The sequence below is a fragment of the Mustela lutreola genome, chromosome 2, assembly GCF_030435805.1.
Source record: "Mustela lutreola isolate mMusLut2 chromosome 2, mMusLut2.pri, whole genome shotgun sequence".
In the NCBI taxonomy this organism is placed as follows: Eukaryota; Metazoa; Chordata; class Mammalia; order Carnivora; family Mustelidae; genus Mustela; species Mustela lutreola.
Window position 1 is genome coordinate 109,608,795 of NC_081291.1, and position 19,788 is coordinate 109,628,582.

General features: G+C 40.1%; 1 protein-coding gene across 3 annotated transcripts in view; it reads left to right on the forward strand.

Moving 5' to 3' along the window:
• ATP13A5 (ATPase 13A5) overlaps positions 1 to 19,788 on the forward strand; it is a 103,332-nt gene that overhangs the window by 22,277 nt on the left and 61,267 nt on the right. For 2 of the 3 annotated variants that reach the window (XM_059163123.1, XM_059163125.1), the window contains exons 6-9: positions 2,110 to 2,179; positions 6,069 to 6,203; positions 14,985 to 15,057; positions 16,028 to 16,099. In XM_059163123.1, coding sequence (XP_059019106.1) covers positions 2,110 to 2,179; positions 6,069 to 6,203; positions 14,985 to 15,057; positions 16,028 to 16,099 — 350 coding nt within the window. The remainder of the gene's footprint in view (positions 1 to 2,109; positions 2,180 to 6,068; positions 6,204 to 14,984; positions 15,058 to 16,027; positions 16,100 to 19,788) is intronic. The other variant, XM_059163124.1, reaches the window with a different exon arrangement.

Consider the following 19,788-nt stretch of genomic DNA (forward strand, 5'->3'; position numbering starts at 1 on the left):
CCATCCTTGCCATTAAAGAGGGTCTAGGAAATTTGAAGAAAAAGATATATAACTATATGATACAATTCAAAGAGGTGCCTGCTACCACTAAGAAAAGGAGGCATGTTGGAGGAGAGGAAAACACAGTTAATTGTGCCTGTGGGACTAAGGAAGACTTGAAAGATAACTGGCATTTACTGAGAGCTTGTCATGCCCTTGGCACTTGTGCAAAATGCTTTACTTGTTTATGTTATATGTTACTGATAGCAGTTTTATGAGGAATGTGTTATGAAACGCATTTTATAGGTAAGGGAACTGAGGCTCACCCCTCATTCATTCAACAAATATTATTTGAGAGTAGTATATGTATTAGGCCCTTTTTTAGGCATTCAAGATATATCAGTGTCCTCTAGAAGCCTATATTATAGGGAATGATAAGAGTCTCTTGTTGCATGCTTACTAACGTGTAAAAAATTAGGTACAATTTCAGATTATCAACACACTATAAAGAAAAATGAGATAGGGTAAGGAGATAAAGAGAATCTGAGTTGAGTATCAGGGTGGCTGTTCTCAATAGAATTGTTAAAGAAAACTCCATTAAGGAAGTGCTATTGAAGAAAAACCTGAATGAAATGAGAGAGTTGGCCCTACAAAGATGGTGGGAAATCTAGTTCCAGGTCTAGGGAGCAGCTAAGCCTTAGCTGGATTCAAATCCAGGTTTGTTAAATCTCGGATTTCTCCAGCCTTAAGCTCTATCAACAGATTTGACTCTCAAAGCCTGAGTGGGCCTTTATAAATTGAAGATTGTGGGAGGGGTATTCTAAGCAGAGAGATAGAAAGGGAGAAGACCAAGTTCAGGATTTTGAGAAGTTCTGACACTTTGCCAACAATAGGTTATTCCCACAGATTCTGGAAAGGATCCTGAGCACCAAGTGGCTTGGTTACGTCTCCTTCCCAGTGTGAAGTTTGGAGACACGTAACATTCCAAACCAGTAGCACATACTGTTTGACCCTTCTGTCCTCCAGCATCTCTGCACCTCAGGGTTTTCACATATGGGGTCAGAAAACCCTGGTTTGAGTCCTCTTGGACTCAGGCAAGCAATAATTGCACTTGGAAAGGCATGGCTTGGAAGTCAGACAAACTTGGGCTCAGTGATGTCATGGCTTAGCTAAAGAACCCATAATACACACTGCACCATTGGTGCTCATGGAGTGTGAAGTTGAGGCATGGAAACCAGGGTGTGAAACCTGGATCTGCTTCTTTCTAGCTCTGAGACTGGCAGAGTTACTGACTTTATCCAAAGCTCAGTGTTCTTTATATTAAAGATGGTAATATGAAACCTTATAGGGGTAATATGGGGATTGCAGAAGATAATACATACAAAAGGCTAAGTGCAGTTTCTGACAGTCACCTGTGCTTAAAAGTTGTATTGTCGCAATTAATACTAGATATACATGCTTTTGCCAAAACACCCAAATGAATAGTTTTTCCCATTGGAAAGATGGGGATGTTGTCCCTTCCCTTTGGACCATTTGATTGGCAATCAAATGAGAAAATCTTGTGTGAGAACTCTGTAAATTTTTAAATGTTACACAAACATAAGCGCTTCTTATTGGAATGTACATATGTGTGGATTTACAAAGGTTAGCTGTGAGGACCATATGTCCTCTTCCAGTTCATTAACTATCCATTCATGTATTTATTTTCATATATTAAAGGCCTGTCCTAGGTGCTGAAGAGACCAAGGTAAAATGGATACGATCTCTACAGTTAAGAGCAATCTCGAATGCTTGAGAATTCTAGGAACATCTTCATATCTGTGTCTTTTTAGCTGTTCCTAGAATATAATTGAATTATTAAAAAATAACTCAAAATGTTTTACTAACTTCATTTTGATTATTGAGTTACATTGTACTTAAGATATTTTTTAACTAGGAAAAATAACTTTGTCCATCATGCACTTTCCTTTTAAAAACACGTTAATTTTTTAGGATTTGCACATTAATTTTTGATTAAAGGCACAAAGTGCCTAGAGGGTAGAGCAGTGACTTTTGCTTAGTTTGGCTTGTACTCACTTACCAATGAGGTTTTTTTAGATATGTTACTAATAGGTGATCAATCTCCTACAGAAGATTAGTGTGCGGGCCCAATGCCATTGAGGTAGAAATCCAGCCTATATGGAAGCTGCTTGTTAAACAGGTAACTAACTGTTTTTATCTATTTTTGAAAAAAAAAATTTTGGTTGTTTACTTTTTACTTCTTGGTACACGGGAATTTCAGGTAACACATGGATACTTTGATTTGAACAAAATCTGTGTTTCATATAACTTCTTTTTATTCCCTATTGTTTTTAGTCTATGTTTTCCTGTCCATAGAGGTTTTTTCCTTTTCTTTTCTTTTTTAAAAAATATTTTGATAAATATATATTTTTTATTCCAGGATTTTAAAAAAGATTTATTTGTTTATTTCAGAGAGTGAGCAAAAGAAAAGAGAGAGTGAGAGAGAGCATGCACACAAGTAGGGAGAGGAGCAGAGGGAGAGAGAATCCCAAGCAGACCAGCCCCCACTGAACATGGAGCCTGTTGTGGGGCTCAATCTCATGATCCTGAGATAATGGCCTGACCCAAAATCAAGAGGCAAACATTTAATCAACTGAGTCACCCAGGCGCCCCTATTCCAGGATTTCTAACTGGTCCTTTTCAATAACAACCACTTGTTTTAAAGTAAAATCCACTTTAAAAAAATCCCATCCCAGTATGAGAGACATATTGCTGTTTCATAATTTTCTTTTTTTTTTTTTAATTATTTTCTTATGTTTCTGATGGTGATTGTAATGCTGGTGGTGGGAGTAATATTATTACTTCTATGATCTTTTTGACTATTATAAATGGAATTGTTTGGTCTTTCTCATGTTATTTTATCATATTAATTTTCTTGAGAATGATTTTTTTGTTAGTGAGCCTATTTATTTATTTTTTGGAATATTTTCTTTGTGTGCTTTGAAGTTGCTATTATTAGTGGTGGTGGCGGTGGTGGCAGTGGTGATGGTGGTGGTGGTGGTAGTGGTTGTGGTGGTGTCAGTGGTGATGGTGGTGGTGGCGGTGGTGGTGATGATGGTAGTGCAAGTGGTGATGGCAGTGATGACGGTGGTGGTGGTGGTGATGGTGGCAGTGGTGGTGGTGGTGGTGGTGGCTTCCCATCAGTGGGCCTTCCCCTGCCTCCATTTCTCTCTTTCTCTCTGTGTTCACTCACACTCCTAGAAGGCTCTGAGTTTGACTGCCTCTTAGTGGTCCCAGGGTTCTCCATTCAGAGCCAGGGCCTTTCCTGAGGGTTGGGGCTCTGCTCCCCAGGATCTAGTAGACATAGGCCCTGAGCCAGATGGAATGTGGCCAGGTTCACAGTTGCACCGTGAACTCTGTTGTTTCCTACCCCACCCTCTGCTAGGGAACAGTTTATGGTTCTGACTTTTCTTGGCCTCTGCTCTGGAGCAGGGGGGCAACCCTGGTTTGGTCTCCTGCTAATTGCGGAACACTGTTGGTCTTACTCCTCACAGCAATGAATTCCTAGCCATCACTCTCCAGTACTTATGTGGAACCCAGTGGGCTGATTGTGCTAGCCTCCACTCCATGCTGCATGTTTCTAATCTATTTCTAAAACATTTTGTTTAGCAAGACATGTTTTTCAAAATAATGTTTTATTATTAGACTATTTTTAGAGCACTCTAAGGTTCACAGAAAAATTGATTAGAAGGTACTGAGATTTTCCCACTTATCCTATTTCTCCACATACACAGTTTCCTCCACTATCAAAAAGCAGGCTGCTTTTTAAACTTCTTATTCATGGGGCACCTGGGTGGCTCACCATCACCACTGCCACCACCGCCACCACCACTAATAATAGTAACTTCAACTCAGGTCATGATCCCAGGATCTTGGGATAGAGCCCCACATTGGGTTCCCTGCTTGGAGAGCTTGCTTCTCTCTCTCTCTCCCTCTGCCTGCTGTTCCCAATGCTGTGTTCTCTCTCTCTCTCTCTCAAATAAATAAATAAATACAATCTTTAAAAAAATAAATAAACTTCTTATTTATTTTCAAACTGCTGAAGATTCTCCCAGGTATCAATTTGGTCTATTTTGAAAGTAGTGGTAGTATTATCTCCACCTACTTACTAAGCCTTTAGTAGGAAAAAAGCAGATAAAACTATTTTGTATTTGACTTCAAAAGAATATTGAACAAGAGAACTAAATTAATTATGATGGTGTTGTTTCTTACACAAGAAGTATTTAACCAATTTTCTACTGAATTTATACAAACTCAAAATCATATTATCATTAGTGCATAATCTACAATTAAAACATTTTATACATGACAGAAGAGCTATAATTTCTAAGGAAAGCATGTTGCAATGGAAATAATAAAAAACATTAAGGAACAAATCTTTGTTAATGTACAAAATATATCCAGGGTTTTAAGGAACTCTTAAGATAAAGCCTATTAACTTATTAACCTGATATCAGTTCATTTTCAGGACTAAAGGAGAAGTTTATTTAACATGTTAGAGAATTATAGAAGGTAGAGGTAGAAAGAGTAGCACTGGTTTTAGGTAATATTGCATCTAATTCATAATTATCATAAAGAGCACTTTATCTAGAAAATAATCCTTGGGGGGCCTGGGTGGCTCAGTGGGTTAAGCCTCTGCCTTTGGCTCAGGTCATGATCCCAGGGTCCTGGGATCGAGTCGGCATCGGGCTCTCTGCTCAGTGGGGAGCCTGCTTCCTCCTCTCTCCCTCTGCCTGCCTCTCTGCCCACTTGTGATCTATGACTGTCAAATAAATAAATAAAATCTTTGAAAAAGAAAAGAATCCTTGTTTTGCTCAGATGGGCTCTTTAATTCATGCGATGTGTGTACATCATATGACTCATAGATCCTCAGGTTTGCTTTCTCTGCTATCATTAATAGTGGGGTCAGCAAAGCCAAAATGGGGACAATTGAGGGCTTAAAAAAAGTTAAAGATGTTATAAAGAGACCAAAAAACTATGTGAATGGATGGCCAGCTTTGGGCTGGGGATAGATTCCGCCCATGGTGTTCACCACAGCTGTGGGTACAATGGTCCCTGTTTAAGGGCAGGCCTGTGCTGACTTGCCTGACTCTCAGAGCATCATGCTAAGACCTGTGACATGAAGAATCTGTTATTTTAAAATGACCTGGATACAAGTGCAGTCTTGCATCTTCCTCACACACCTTGACTCAATCTGCAGCATGTGATCACGTGAAGAATGCAATAAAATGGTCAAAGCTGAAGTTTGTTTTTAAAATAGACTAAATTGGGGCCCCTGGGTAGCTCAGTGGGTTAAGCCTCTGCCTTCGGCTCAGATGATGATCTCAGGGTCCCGGAATCGAGCCCCGCATTGGGCTCTTTGCTTAGCCGGGAGCCTGCTTCCTCCTCTCTCTCTGCCTGCCTCTCTGCCCGCTTGTGATCTCTCTCTCTCTCTGTCAAATAAATAAATAAAATCTTTAGAAAAAATAGAGAGACTAAATCATAATTCTCTTCCATTATGGGTAAATACTGTTTAAAAAGATAACTTGTTAGATTTTGTTATTGATAAATATATATATTTTTTGTTTTTAAAGATTTTATTCATTTATTTGAGAGAGAGAGTGAGCGAGAGAGCATGAGTGGGGGGAAGGGGCAGAGGGAGAGGGAGAAGCAGGATTCCCGCTAAACAGGGAGCTCAAAGCAGGACTCAATCCCAGGACTCTGAGATCATGACCCAAGCCGAAGCCAGACACTTAACCAAACTAAGCCATCCAGACAGCCCTAAAATATTTTTCAAAGTTCAAAAGAAATAAGAATGATCAATGTGTGGTCAGGCTCTGAGTGCTTAAAATAACTTTGCTTCCACCATAGCACATTCTCCATGCTTGACATTTTCTCTACCGAAATTGAGTTCTAAGTGAATTCCTGAATATTAGAGATCATTGTGTGTTGTAAAAAATTAAAGAAAAAATTTCCATAAAGAAATGACATGGTCCTGATTGCCACTAAGATCTATGCAAGTGACTAAAATGCAGTTTTTGTACCTGCAGGTTTTAAATCCATTCTACGTGTTCCAAGCCTTTACCCTAACTTTGTGGCTGTCTCAAGGTTACGTAGAATACTCTGTGGCCATCATCATCTTGTCTGTTCTCTCCATTGTCTTAAGTGTGTATGATTTGCGACAGGTAAGAGCTGTCTGGGATTCTATTTCGCTTCTGGTGCCCACACAGCAAAACCTACAGGATTTCTACTGAGAGCAAGGAGTTGCTTTGTTAAACTTATGTCATAAAGCAAAAAGCAAGGTCAATGAGGGATCTCAGGAAAAGTGCTTCAGGACTGGCAGGTAGATGAAAATGTTCTTGTAAAGTCTAATTATTGACTGAAGGCTGAATGGCATACTATGTTTGGAAGGACTCTGAGGTTGTGTCTGAGTATGGTGGGAAAGAATGCTGTGATGGGTTAATGATGCCAACATAGTAACTTTCCATTATTGTTCATCTTATAGCCATTTAAAACCTTCCTTTTTTTTTTAATAAGTCTTATAAATAATATGACAATGCATTCTGAAATAAAATTTTCTGGAATATTACTGACAATCCTATAGTCCCTGCAAGTCTCAGCTTCCCACAACATCTTTCTAGAAAATGTTCTGCAACTTTGCTTAAGAGTCATCAGGCTGAATCATGAGGCCAATCCAAAAAGATGTCTTGCTGTATTTATTGTATATTTTTTGAAAACTTGAGCATGGAATTAGCTTTGTATACATGGGGCTGAGGGGCAGATGGTGGTACAGCACAATGTGTCAGTCTGTCAATCCTACTGACCTGTTGAAACCATCTCGTCTCCAACTTCATCCTTCACTGAGAGAGAAGGAATTAAGATCCAGAGTGCTTGTTCCAGGTCAGAGGGGGGTTCCAGATCCAGGGGGTTCATGAGAGAGTCGGGGCTTCTGGCTCCTTATACAACAAAATTCTACTGCACAGGCAATATTTCATCAGCAGAAAGCTAGTACCACAGCTGGGGATGGAAGTTGAACACACGTGTGAGAAGAGAGACGAGTTCTAGATGTCCGCAGAGTAAGCTCTGAGCATGTGTCAGTAAGGTAGACACGGGGTGTTGACACAAGAGTCACTGAAAGGGACCTTTTATTCCAACTCTATTTCAGTTGCTCAACAAATATTAGATCTAATATTGGTTCTTTATCTGGTTTAGATCCTACAAATTTTGAGTTATGAAATGTTGGATGAGAAATGAGAGAGAAGCAATAAGTATGTAAAAAGTTAGAAAACAGAACCTAAACATGAAAAGTTAAATAAATGGAAATTCTATGAACTAGAGAGAGGGGATGACAGGGCCCTGTTTTGTTTATTTGTTTCTGTTTTTTCTTTTCTTTTTTAAAAATGAGTGCTCATGTGTGTTTTTTTCACAAACTAATTTAAATCACGAAAATATTAACAGTGACCCGTAAACCGCCTTTGGTGGTGGTGAATACTTTCTTCCTGGCTGCCAAGTCAGGGGGTAGAGTGACAGTCCTCTTGGTGAAGTCTAAGCATTTGGGCAAAAGCATGAAAATAGATAATAAAAGGATAATAAAAGATCTGATACATTCTGCCAGCCACAATAGGAAACCATAGTGTCCTAAGCTTTTACCTTGGTCGTATGATAAATGTATGTAATGTGAAGCCGACAAATAGAATTTAGAGGTCCCAGATTTTGAGAAATCTTTGCTTTATTAGAATATCTAATTTGATACCTGCAAGCCATTCATACACTTTCTGGCTTAAGTCAAACATCAGTGAATACGGTCCTACCCTCACGTCCTTCGTTCCACAGGAAAGACAGTTACATACATTCACTCGAATACATCATCACAAACCATCTAAATGTTCTCAGGAAAAATACAGAACTCTCTGAAGACGTTTGTGGTGCTGAGATCTTATCTACACAAGTTCAAAATCTCCCCCTTACCTCTCCTATTTGTGTTACTTGACACTATTATAAGCTTCCTCATCTTTAAGAGGTGTGTGTGTGTGTGTGTGTGTGTGTGTGTTTTGATGTTACAGCTGAGAGAATTAAATTGAACCATGAATTTGAATATTTATATTCCTGGTACATAGTAGATACTCACAAAATATTAGTTCTTTTTATCACTAGTATTTCTGTCATTGTTTTTATTATTATGTCTGGAGTGGGCAAAGTTGGCAGTGGACAGATGGGAGCGGGCACAGAGATAGAAGGGAGGAGCCCTATAATGTGAATAGGGAAGCGTCATGGGAATATGGGGACAGGGCTGCTAATGACCACTGGCTCACTCATTGTATGACACTCTGGACTCTGTTTTCCCTGGATTCATTTTCCTCAGCCGTAAATGGTGGAGGCTATACTCTATTTTTTTTAGGTCTCACCATGAGGGTTCTATTATTTTGCCCGGGCCACAAATAAGGAATGAAAAAGAGCCCTTGAAAATTCAGAACACTACTAAGAAATTTTCTGACCACTAGAAATCTGGGCGCATGTGTTAGACTGGAGTCACTTCCTATTAGACCCTTAGGTGCAACTATCAGGTGTTAGCCTGCCTATCAGATAAACAAATCAGGTCAGGATGTATACAAATAATAGAAACCTACTTAAACTACCCTAATCATCCAATGGATATATATTATAAATATGTACCAGTAGTCATAGAACCCAAGGACATAAAGTATAGCAGACTTCAACAGGGGCTGGACCCATGAACTTGGGTTACTCTCTCCAGCCTCCAACTCTTTGACAGGCATGAAATTAAGTACACATATTTTGGAGCAAGCGCTCTGCCACCCTCCTCTTCTCTGACCATTGAGAGCACCCCGAGCTCTAGCAGCCTGCAGCTAGTTTGTTTCACTGGCTCTATCTTTCTTTGCACTGGCACGCATAGTTGGAACAGGGGTCACCAAACTCTGGAGAAGCCAGTTTGTTGACAGGAATGATGCCAACATAACTTTTTGCCTGGGATCCAAGCCTAAGGGCTTGAAGCTGTTTGTTACACTTTATTAGGAATGTGATCTGAGAAATGCTGCTAGCTAGGACCAGAATGGCTACCTTTGATTCCTGTGTGGGGACAAACAGAGAAAACACTATGCAGAGAAAGAGCAAAGGAATGAGCCAAATACACAAGGAAACACAGAGGTGAACAATATGGAGTCCAGGGGAGAGGCTGAGGGAAAAAGAGAGGGTAGAGGGAGAAAGAGAATGAATGACCTGCTCCTCATAGCTTTTCCTGTTTCTGTTGGGATCCCTTGAGACCCCTGGCTTCGCTTCCCACCTTAGGTTTATATGACATCCCTGTATCTTCACAAATTTTCACCTGCCTAAGCCAACTTAACAAATTTCTGTTACCTATAATCAATGGGTCCCAATTAAATGGGGTGTTACCGCATGCTATTTTACACCCCCCCCCCCCGAGTGTTTCCACATATTTCCCCCACTTAAATACTGTTTTTGTTCTACACATTTCCTATCTACATGTTTATGACAAACTTCAGTCTCTCTTTCATAATTTCTTTACAGGGGTGCCTGGGTGGCTCAGTGGGTTAAAGTCTCTGTCTTTGGCTCAGGTCATGATCCCACGAGGGATCATGGAATCTAGCCCCGCATCGGGCTCTCTGCTCAGCGGAGAGCCTGCTTCCTCCTCTCTCTCTCTCTCTGTCTCCCTCTGCCTACTTGTGGTCTCTGTCTGTAAAATAAATAAATAAAATCTTAAAAAAAAAAATTCTTTACAATGCCCATTTCTTCACTTAGAACTTAGGTATAACTGTCTTGAGGGAAACAGAAAAGAAATACGGAGATTCCTGGGGGAAGGGTTACAGAAAAAAATAGGTTGATTCTTCACTCTAGAGGGCAATGTTTCAGTGAGAGAATTACTCAAATCTCCTAAGCTCTTGACCTATTAAATCAAAATATTCAGGGTAAAACAGGAATCTGTGCTTTTTCACAGTTTCATTACAGGTGATTGCTATGCATGCTAAAAGTTTAAGAGCTATTGTTCCAGAGGAATCCACTAAAGGACAATTTCAAGCACTAGGATCCAAATACATCTGTTTATTTATTAATGGCATCATCAGTGGACATATTTTTCACTCTTTCTACTCTATAGGATGCACAGAAATATTAGTTTATATGGAGATTTATTTATATACTTATTAATTTGTTTTATTAAAACAGGAATGTACTTTGAGTATTAATCTGGAACTTGTATTTTTCACTTATAATACATTCAGTGGCCATCCACCAGGAATAGTTTAGAATAAATAATTCTAAACCATGTTTCAAAAATCATGGTGTGACATTCCATGGTATATCATAAGTTATTCAACAATCCTTTTCTTTATGGAAAATAGGGGCTTCCTTTCCAATTTTCCCTAAGTATGCTGAATTACACACAACTACACTATAGATGTATCCTTACATTTTAGTGTTCACAGTTTTTTTTTTTTTTAGCAAAGCAACCAAAAGCCATGTTGTTGAATCAAAAGATACATGTATTTTGGATGTTAATAGATACTGAGATATTATTTTCTTCAAATAAAATAACAGCAACATATGAGAGTATCCATTTCCCCAGATCCTCACCAGCATTTGGTGTTATATACTAATGTTTATAATTTTTCAAGCTAACATTTTTAAAATGATGTCCCATGGTTATTTTAATTTACATTTTGCTGATTATTGATGAGATTAGACACATTTTTCTCTAATAGATATATGCATTTTTCTTTTCTATTTACTGTCTCTTCATATCCATTGTACATGTGGAAAATTTCATTTTATTAATCCATCTTTTTTCTTTTGACCTTGACTTTTCCCAGGTATTTAAAAATGTGTAGTCAAATATGTTTCTCTTTTCTTTCCTGGGTTTCTGGGTTTCCTGTTTTGCTTATCAAGTTCTCCTTTTCCAAAAGTAGGTATGCTCTGTTTTTCCATTTGTAGCTTTCTTAATATTTATTTTAAAATCCTTAATGAATCTTGAACATTCAGTTTCTACATTTTAATAGTTCCGAAATGCCTTTGCTTAAAGCAGCGACTGGCCTGGGAACTTCACTTGAACACAGTACTGCCAAGAATTCTTTAACAAAGAGACACTAATCCCATTAGCATCTCCTATTTGTTAACAAAGCTTATCTGACACCCTGTAAAGCGACTGGTAACACCACTGCAAATAAGCTAATTTCCTGAAACTATCTTTGCAGTTGAAGTCACAAATCCCCAACAATCAGTATTTCTTTAGCTCTTCACTATTTAAAGCGGGTTCCCACATCCGTAACAGGCACTTGTGTGGGGCAGGGCAAACTCTAAAAGGATACACTTGTGACGGTTGTATTTGTATTCTCCCACCACCGGCGAGGGAAGAGCAGGAACAGTCAGGGAGGGAAGTGACTTGCTCAGGCTTGCGGTGTGACGGTGGCTGTGAGGACCATGGCCCCAGGTTTCCTGATTCCAAGGCAAGTATTTCACACCGTCCCACTGAACAAAATTTCAAAGCGACCTAGGAGTTTCCTTGCAGCAGTAAACCATTGTTTGATCATTTTATTTCAAAAAGACTGGGGAAAGGCTTTGCCAGGAATGGAAGGACCATCTTCAGCCCTCTCTAAATCCTGCTAAACAAATACCAGCCTTGAAAATTGCAAGAGGGGCAGTGGTGTCGGCAGGAGCGGAATAAGCTATCATTCTCTACCTAACCTAGCGCCAAATCACGCCGCAAAGAGAGTAACCTTGCCTAAGCCGAGAAAAACCCCGTGGCAGCCCCTAACAAGTTTGGTGCAGGTGTGAGTGCAAGTTGGGTTGGCATTCAGCTGTATTTACACTGAGCTGATTCGCACACTCCATCGCTGGCTCCACAGGCCGCTGCTAGAAATAGCGCGGAGGGTATCTGACCCACAGTGCCTTGCCTTCGGTCATGACGGAACTGGACTCAAAAGATACCTGAGTTAATGCCCTCATGACTCATCTCTGGAGGAAATCCAGCCACAGCAAACACAAGGACACACAGCAACAGATGCCGAGTAATAACAATATGCAAATTAGTCTTGGAAACGGATCCTGGTCCCACTAAACAGGGACGGGAGAAACCAGAGGGGGCCTGAGGAAAAGCAGGCAGCGAGCTTCCAAATCAGGGCAGCATCACAGCCCTCCCTTTCTCCTAACTGGTTCGTTGTCATAGAAACGCGCGTTTGTAGAGTTTCCTGGTACATTAGCTGGAAGAAGATGCTTACATTATCCTTCTCCAGTGTTGTTGGGAGGAGTAAAATAATTCAGTTCTATTAAATAAGTGTTTGCTGAGGGCCTACTATGGGATAGACTCCCAGGGTACCTGGATGAGTACTTGGGTCTTCTTTGAACTGCCTGCTTCCCAGGGGACACCTGACAAAAAACAGCTGTAATGGAATGTGATCAGGTCACTAATACTGGTGGGAACACAGACAGCAGAACAATTAATCCTTTCTGGGGATGTTAGTGACATACAGGGTGGAGGTGACATTTGAGAAGGGCTTAATGTGAAGGATTCGGAAGAGTTTGCTAGTGGAAAACCTGAGTGAGCATTCGGAGTATGAGCTTGAACAAAGGCGCGGAAGCATGACAGGTCTCGCAGAACACGAAGCCTGATGAATAAATCCGGCTTGATGCCATAATGAGTTTTGAGAGTTACAGTCAATCATTATGAACTCATACTTCACCACTTCCAAATGTGTTGATTATCATCCTCTTAAGCTAGGTTGAAGTTATCATGGCATTGACTAAAAGAGTTTGCTAAGCAAGAAAGTAACTTAAAGAAATTTATAAGGAAGGTTATTTGTCTTCTTACAGGAAAAAAAGCTATTTTCAAGCACTTTAGGAGAATGTATTCATCAACAGTGAAGGCTTTAGAGCCAGATGAACTAGGGTTTTATTGTCAATCTTAATACTTAGTAAGTGAATGATTGTAGACAAGTTACTTTAACATTCTCAAGCCCCTATTTTGTCTTGGTTTTGCTTTTGTTTGGATTTTATTTTGTTATATGTACATTGGAGATGATAACATTTTCATTGTCGGATTAGTTTGAGTAGTAGAAAAAAAAATCAAGCAATACATTCCAGGTGCTTACCCACTGTGCCTGGCACAGAGTAGTTGCTTAATGTTCTAAACCGTTTAAAAGTAATAAACGTGAGCCGTTAGAAACGCTGGGTATTTCCCCTATGAAGCCTTGGGGGCTTTGAATAAATCTCTGATATGCAAAATAAATCAGTATCAGACCATGTTCAGTTTTGTAAGGTAACTGAAAATGATTCAATTCAATGTCACTTATTCAGGGAGAAGGAACAAATAACTTATCATGTGAAATTTCTTACATAGGGGTACATGGCTGGTTAGTGTGTAAACCTGACCCACAAATCAGGAATCCTGACTGAATCCAGTTTTCTTGTCACAGAACCGAGGCTGACTTTCTCACCATTATCCATCATTAAAATGGATGCCCCACTTGGCAAGCCACAGGAAGTCAATTTAAGGCACTGAATATGTACCTAACTAACAGTAATACACCTGGGTGGCTCAGTTGGTTAAGCAGCTGCCTTCGGCTCAGGTCATGATCCCAGCGTCCTGGGATCGAGTCCCACATTGGGCTCCTTGCTCGGCAGGGAGTCTGCTTCTCCCTCTGCCTCTGCCTGCCACTCTGTCTGCCTGTGTTCATGCTCTCTCTCTCTCTGACAAATAAATAAGAAAATCTTTAAAAAAAAAAATTGAAGTAAAGAATAAATTGTTCTGTATAAATAAAAACACGGAATTTATTATATTTCTCAAGAGAAAAGTTACGTAATTGTGTGTAATACTTGTCTTAGTCTGGTGACACTGGCTACCATCAGCTAAAAATCATCAATAGGACAGATAAAAATAATTGACCCTAACATCTGAAAGGAAAATTTTATACTTGCATTAAGCTGGGCTGTGTTTCAGTACTGTTGACAGTATTCAGATCTTTTCTGAGTATCCAGGTGAGCCGGGCTGTGCCTTCCAGGAACGCTCCAGCTGATGGCGTCCCCTACAGTCGATATGGTGAACTGTGTGGAGAATATACTCTCTCACCTCTGCCTTCCCCTCTCCTGAGTTTTCCCAGGAGACTCTGCCTCCACTTCTCCGGGCAGCTTCCAATTCTTTTCACTCTGCCCAGGGTCATATCTCAATGAATTCCACCCCAAGCAGATCTTCCCAGCTGACGCACTTCGACAATTGTTTATCTAGCAACAACTTTTATTAATCATTAGTACTTACTGAGCTCTTACCATGGTAATAAGTACCTCCAAAGGGAGAACCAAGATAAACACTAACTAAATTTTAAAAGCCATCTGAAACAGATACTGCTATTGTCTCCATTTTCAGATGAGGAAAAGGGAGTTAGGTTGAATAATAATGCCTTACTGGAAGTGCCAGGCTTCTAAAACGAGAAACACTGGTCTAGTCTGCAGACATCTCCAAGATGAAAATCCACCTGTTTATAAAGGAAGGGATGGCTGTTCCACATAAAATCAAAATAGCCCAAATATTCCCAGGCTCTTGCAATGTAAAGATCAAATTGAGCTTAATTGTTTTATAGATGGGAAAGAGGTCCCAAGAGGGAAAGTAACCTGTTCATGGTCTTGTCTTTCCCCTGCTTCATCATGTACCTTGAAGAAGTGCAGCCTCAGGACTTAGTGTTGGTCCTGGGGCAGGTTGATTGTGCATTATGTTTCCTGGAATTGAAATAGTATTAAATGTATTAACATATTTATTGCTACTGGTTGGGGGATGGCCAGGCTAGGGGTTGGGGTAGGGAAGCAGAAGCATCAAAAGCAGAGCTTGACCCTTTGCCCACAGTCACTTTGGCTGTGATGGCAGGCTCTGTTTTTACCGTGCTAAGATTATGTAGTTTTCAAGTTATGGACTATCCGATGTTTAAATGTGAACTTTGAATTGGCAGCAATCAGTCAAGCTGCACAACCTTGTGGAGGATCACAACAAAGTCCAGGTTACGGTCACGGTAAAGGGCACAGGTAAGTGATATGTTCTGTCAGCTTCAGCATCCTAATATTTCAGGGTGGAATCAGTCTCATCTGTTACTGATTATTAGTTGAGGAGAAAAGTCTTCTCTGATTAAACCCAGGTCTTGGGCTAAAGTGAGGCAAACAAGGCTTCTAAGATGCAAAACTTAAGGAGGAAAGATCATGCTAAATTACCTCTGCATTTGCAGGACCCGGAAGGTGAACCCCTCACTGAATTTTGTAACCTGGGTACTTCGCATGCCTTGCCTTGATTGAATCATTTAAACCCAGTGTCTGGGCTGCTTCCAGTTCCCTCTGCCTTCCATACTTCAATCATTTGAATGTTGCTCAGTAAACCTTCTTAAGGCTTTTTGAATTCCCTTAATAACCATCCCAAACAGACCCTGAATCATAACATTTCAATCCGTTATCCAGAATCTAGCCCTAAATAATTCTTGTAAATTGCTGATGGCTGGGCATTTGGCATTTTCTCTGGATTTAGCCTGGGGTGGGGAGGCCATGGTTCTTTGCAAGGAGTGAGGAGCTTCACCCTAGGGCAGCAGAAGCTGTCTGAATGATTTACACTAGGCCCCAATCCAAAGTGTGCCAAGTGGTTTAAGAACCCAGCCCCAGCAAGTAAGCAGCATTAAAGGGGCACCTCTTAGATGACCGATAGCCTGGAGTATCTCCTATGGACAGAGAGCTGTCCCAAGTACTAAGATCAAGGTAGAATCTTGTTGCTCTGGTAATCTTTAGCTATGGATCCGGCTTCTGTGGTTCTACAAATGAGCAGAAAGGAGCTGGAGCAAGTGAATGTGTAGGGTGGTCCTTGGTCAACAGGTTGGTTTAGAGTTCTCAGCCACTTGCATTTTTCAGTAAAAATAGGAATAGATCAGCCAGTCATGAAACCTTTGCTGTTGTGTAGGTTTGCAGGAGCTGGAATCCCGTCTCTTGGTTCCTGGAGATACTCTTATTCTTCCAGGAAAATTCTCATTGCCTTGTGATGCTATTCTGATTGATGGAAGCTGTGTGGTGAATGAAGGCATGCTCACAGGTAGGCTGTTGTCATGGAGCTTCTCCTTTCCTGTCCAACACCTAGGCCAAGAGTTAGCAAAGTGCATCAACACATCCTTACCTGCTTTATACCAGCCTGATAGTAAGATGTGGGGAGACAGGTGAGGGAGACAAAACTAGGCTATTCATGCAGATGGAGACTCCATATATACAAAGAGGAAACATTTAATAACTTAAGAATCAAATGACAATAAATACAAAATTTTTTAAATAGAAGAAAAGTCTAATGCATGTGATTGATTCATTTCCTGATGGGTGGGGTGAATCGGGTGAATTGGGTGAATGCATAAGACTACTTGGTGCACGGTATCTTCATAAACATGAATATGGTTTACACGCCTATCCAAACACAACACAACAGGAAACCAACAGTTCTCACAATTGGCAGGGTACAGAGATTTTATCCAACCCTGCTCTCTGTAGATGGAAAACTGAGCCCCAGGATTCCCTGGGAAGGAGATTGAGTTGAACCTTCAAGGAAAGGCCATATAAAGTTCTGTTCTTTAGAATTGTGTTTCCAGTTGATCTTACTGGGCAGAAAGCCAGTTTTCTTGTAATGTTTTGAACTGTCATTCTTATTCTTGATTGTATTTTGTAAAGTTCACTTGAATTTGTGTAATTAGCAAGGCACTAGGTATAAAATATTCTTCAGTCCAAAAACCCTGCAATACACAGGACATCATGATAAGAAGAAACCATACAATAACACAAAATAGAAAATATTTGGTTTTTGCTGCTTACAAATTGTTGTATTTTTCTGTTTCCGAGTTGCTAAAGACAGGAAAAATACACACACACATGCACATGTGCATGCACACACACACACACACACACAATGTTTTAATATCACCTAAATGTAAAGTACATTACCAATTCCTAAATTGCTCAACATAAGCAGATTTCATATTAAAAATGGGTCTGCTTAATTTAAAATTGAGGCAGGAAAATGTAGTAAACATAAATATGCTCGGTATAATTACAAAATCCTCCTTTAGTGTGTTGAAATCTAACTGCCTTATAATGATAGCGATGAGGATTTGCATACTGATCATATCCTTCATCCAGAATGTTGCCATAGTACCCGATGCACAAACCTCAGGCCCAAGAAAAACTGTCCTCCTCACTCCCAGGTAGCAACTCTCTCACATTTCCAGCAGCCTGCCAGTGAAGAATGGCTTTTCTCACTGGCAAAGGAGCATGGCTGATCAGGGGAGGACTGATCAGATTTGTGACCCTGGGTGTACTGACTTGGGTACATCATTCTTGCCTTGATTCCAGGAAAACTCAGAGAGTTCCGGAGAAGTAGAGAGGGTAAACAATGCTGCTTTTCCACAGTTTTCCAGAATTGACCTAAAATGACCTTAAGAAGTAAGTGGCATTTCTTAGGTCTGTTTCTGGAAAAATAAGGTCACCAGCATTAATATCTATGTAACCTAAGTACTAATAAATGTCAATTTTAGGGACTAACACATAAAACAGAAGTACATGTATTTCTTTCTCATTGTTTTCTTCAGAAAGATCTAAATACTACCATGCTTTAAATACGTTATTATGCAGTCAACATAGATCTGCCCACTCATGTACACTATTTGTAAAAAGGATCCTGATTGAACAATCAGATTATGCTTAGATTCCTGAAAATGCATAATCTTCCTAGAGCATTTGTCCACAAATTTGACTCAGATTTTTTATTTTTTTTTCTATGTGCAAACCAGTCCTTTGCATATACGGGAGTCTTTATGTCTTTATTTAGAAGAAAAATAGCAAATACTCCTAGCATCTCTAGAGCAATTTACATTTTATAACTAACTTTTATATCTCACTTCATCATAGCATAAAATAAATGAAGAGCTGTTATAATACCCAACTTCCAGATGAGGAAACCCAGGTGGAGAGAGACCAGACTGGTCAGCTAGCAAGTGTCAGGGTCAGAGGTGGCTTTTGCTTCCAAACAGGAGGGACCATGGGAGGAGGAGGAGGAAGATTCTAAGAGGGATAAAGCTCTCATTTCTTGTGCCTTATCATTTTTTTTCTCTCAAATGGATAGTCCTACTCACAGCACATGCCCATTATAGGATCTTCCTCCTCCTCATCTCCTTAGCTTCATCCTATTGCCATAAGCTCAATTATGCAAGAAATTTAATTTTATAACTAAGCAGTTTTAATTTTTGTTCCAAATTTGCCATCCTTGAGAGTAAGTAGTGGTATAAGTCAGTCGTTCCCATCAGTTGGCGGGCCCCCTGATGCAAGGCACTGAAAAGGTAGGTCTGGTCTAGGGTAACTCTTCGGTCTGTTGCCCCCACTCCCCACTCTGGACTTGGGAAGTGTCTCAGGCCTGTGTTCCTGCAAAAGGAAGCCAAGTGGTACCTTTTGCTCAGTTTTCAGAAACTTCTAGAGTGTTTCCTTAAGCTTCTCTCAGAGATACATAATATCTAAGTTTCCTTTGGATCCTTCTAATTTCCAATCCAGAGATTTTTATTTAGCTAGAAAAGTAGTAGAGGGAAGGCATAGTGAACAGAAAAGTTTTATTTTTATTCTCAGGTGGTCTCTAAAGTTCATGGTCAAACTTATGAATGACTTCTGAGACCCAAAAGCCAGTTACCAACTCCTCAGTCCTTTCTGCCTCTGAAGGAGGTGAACCCCTTCAAGTTATAGCTCCTCACAAAGCAGTCAAGAGACAAAAGGGAATAAATACTGTGGGGGAAATTCTATTAATGTTCTGAAATTTCTCTTGGCACGATAGCTCATTTCTCTTCATTCTTGTATATATTAAGCATTATGCTAATGTTTTACATATATTATTTCATTCAATCTATAACTCTCTAGGTGGGAGAATCTAAGGCCCAGAGAGGATAAGCCATTTGCCTAGAGTCACACATTTTAAAAGTGGTAGAGTTGCTCTGTGGATTCATTTGTTTATTTATTTATCCATCCATTCATTCCATAAATGTGTATTAGCTCCTATTTATGGAGCACTTTATTAGGTGCTGGGGATATATCAGTGAACACGGCAGATAAGATTCTGCCCTCATGGGGGTGACAGTCTAGTGGGGAGAAAAAAAAACCACGAGAATTGGTAAGTGACATAAATTTCCAATGACACGTTTTCGAACATAAATGCCAAGAAGAAAGTAAAACACTCAAATCCAGGTCTTTTGACCTGAGAACCTAGGCCTAAAACTACAGGCCCCTCATTCTCTTAGGAGTAATTATGGGACAGATTGGTAGTATTGAGGCTGCCACAATCCCTTCCTTTTCCCTCTACTCATTAGACTTAGTGACATATTTGAAATGTGTGTGTGGGTAGTGTGCAGAGATCCGAGTCGAACACACAGGAATTTCTTGAAGTGGTGATTTCACATTTGCATCCTGTCAGACAAGCTTGTAATGAGTTGCTAGGTCAGCTCTTTTCTCTCTTCCCTTTTCCTTTCCTTCTGTCTTTCACTTCTCCCTTTCTCTCATTTATTCGTTCGTCCATCCATTTATTCAATAAAGGTTCGGAAATGCCTATTCTGTGCCAGGCACTGTGTTGTTCCTGAGTGGCAAGACAAATGAGAGATGACCACTAGCCTCAAACAGCTTCCAGTCGAATGGCCCCAAAATAGAACAGGACAAGAACGTGGCATTTCATGCGGAGGCACTGGCTCATTGAGGATAAGAGGCAGAATC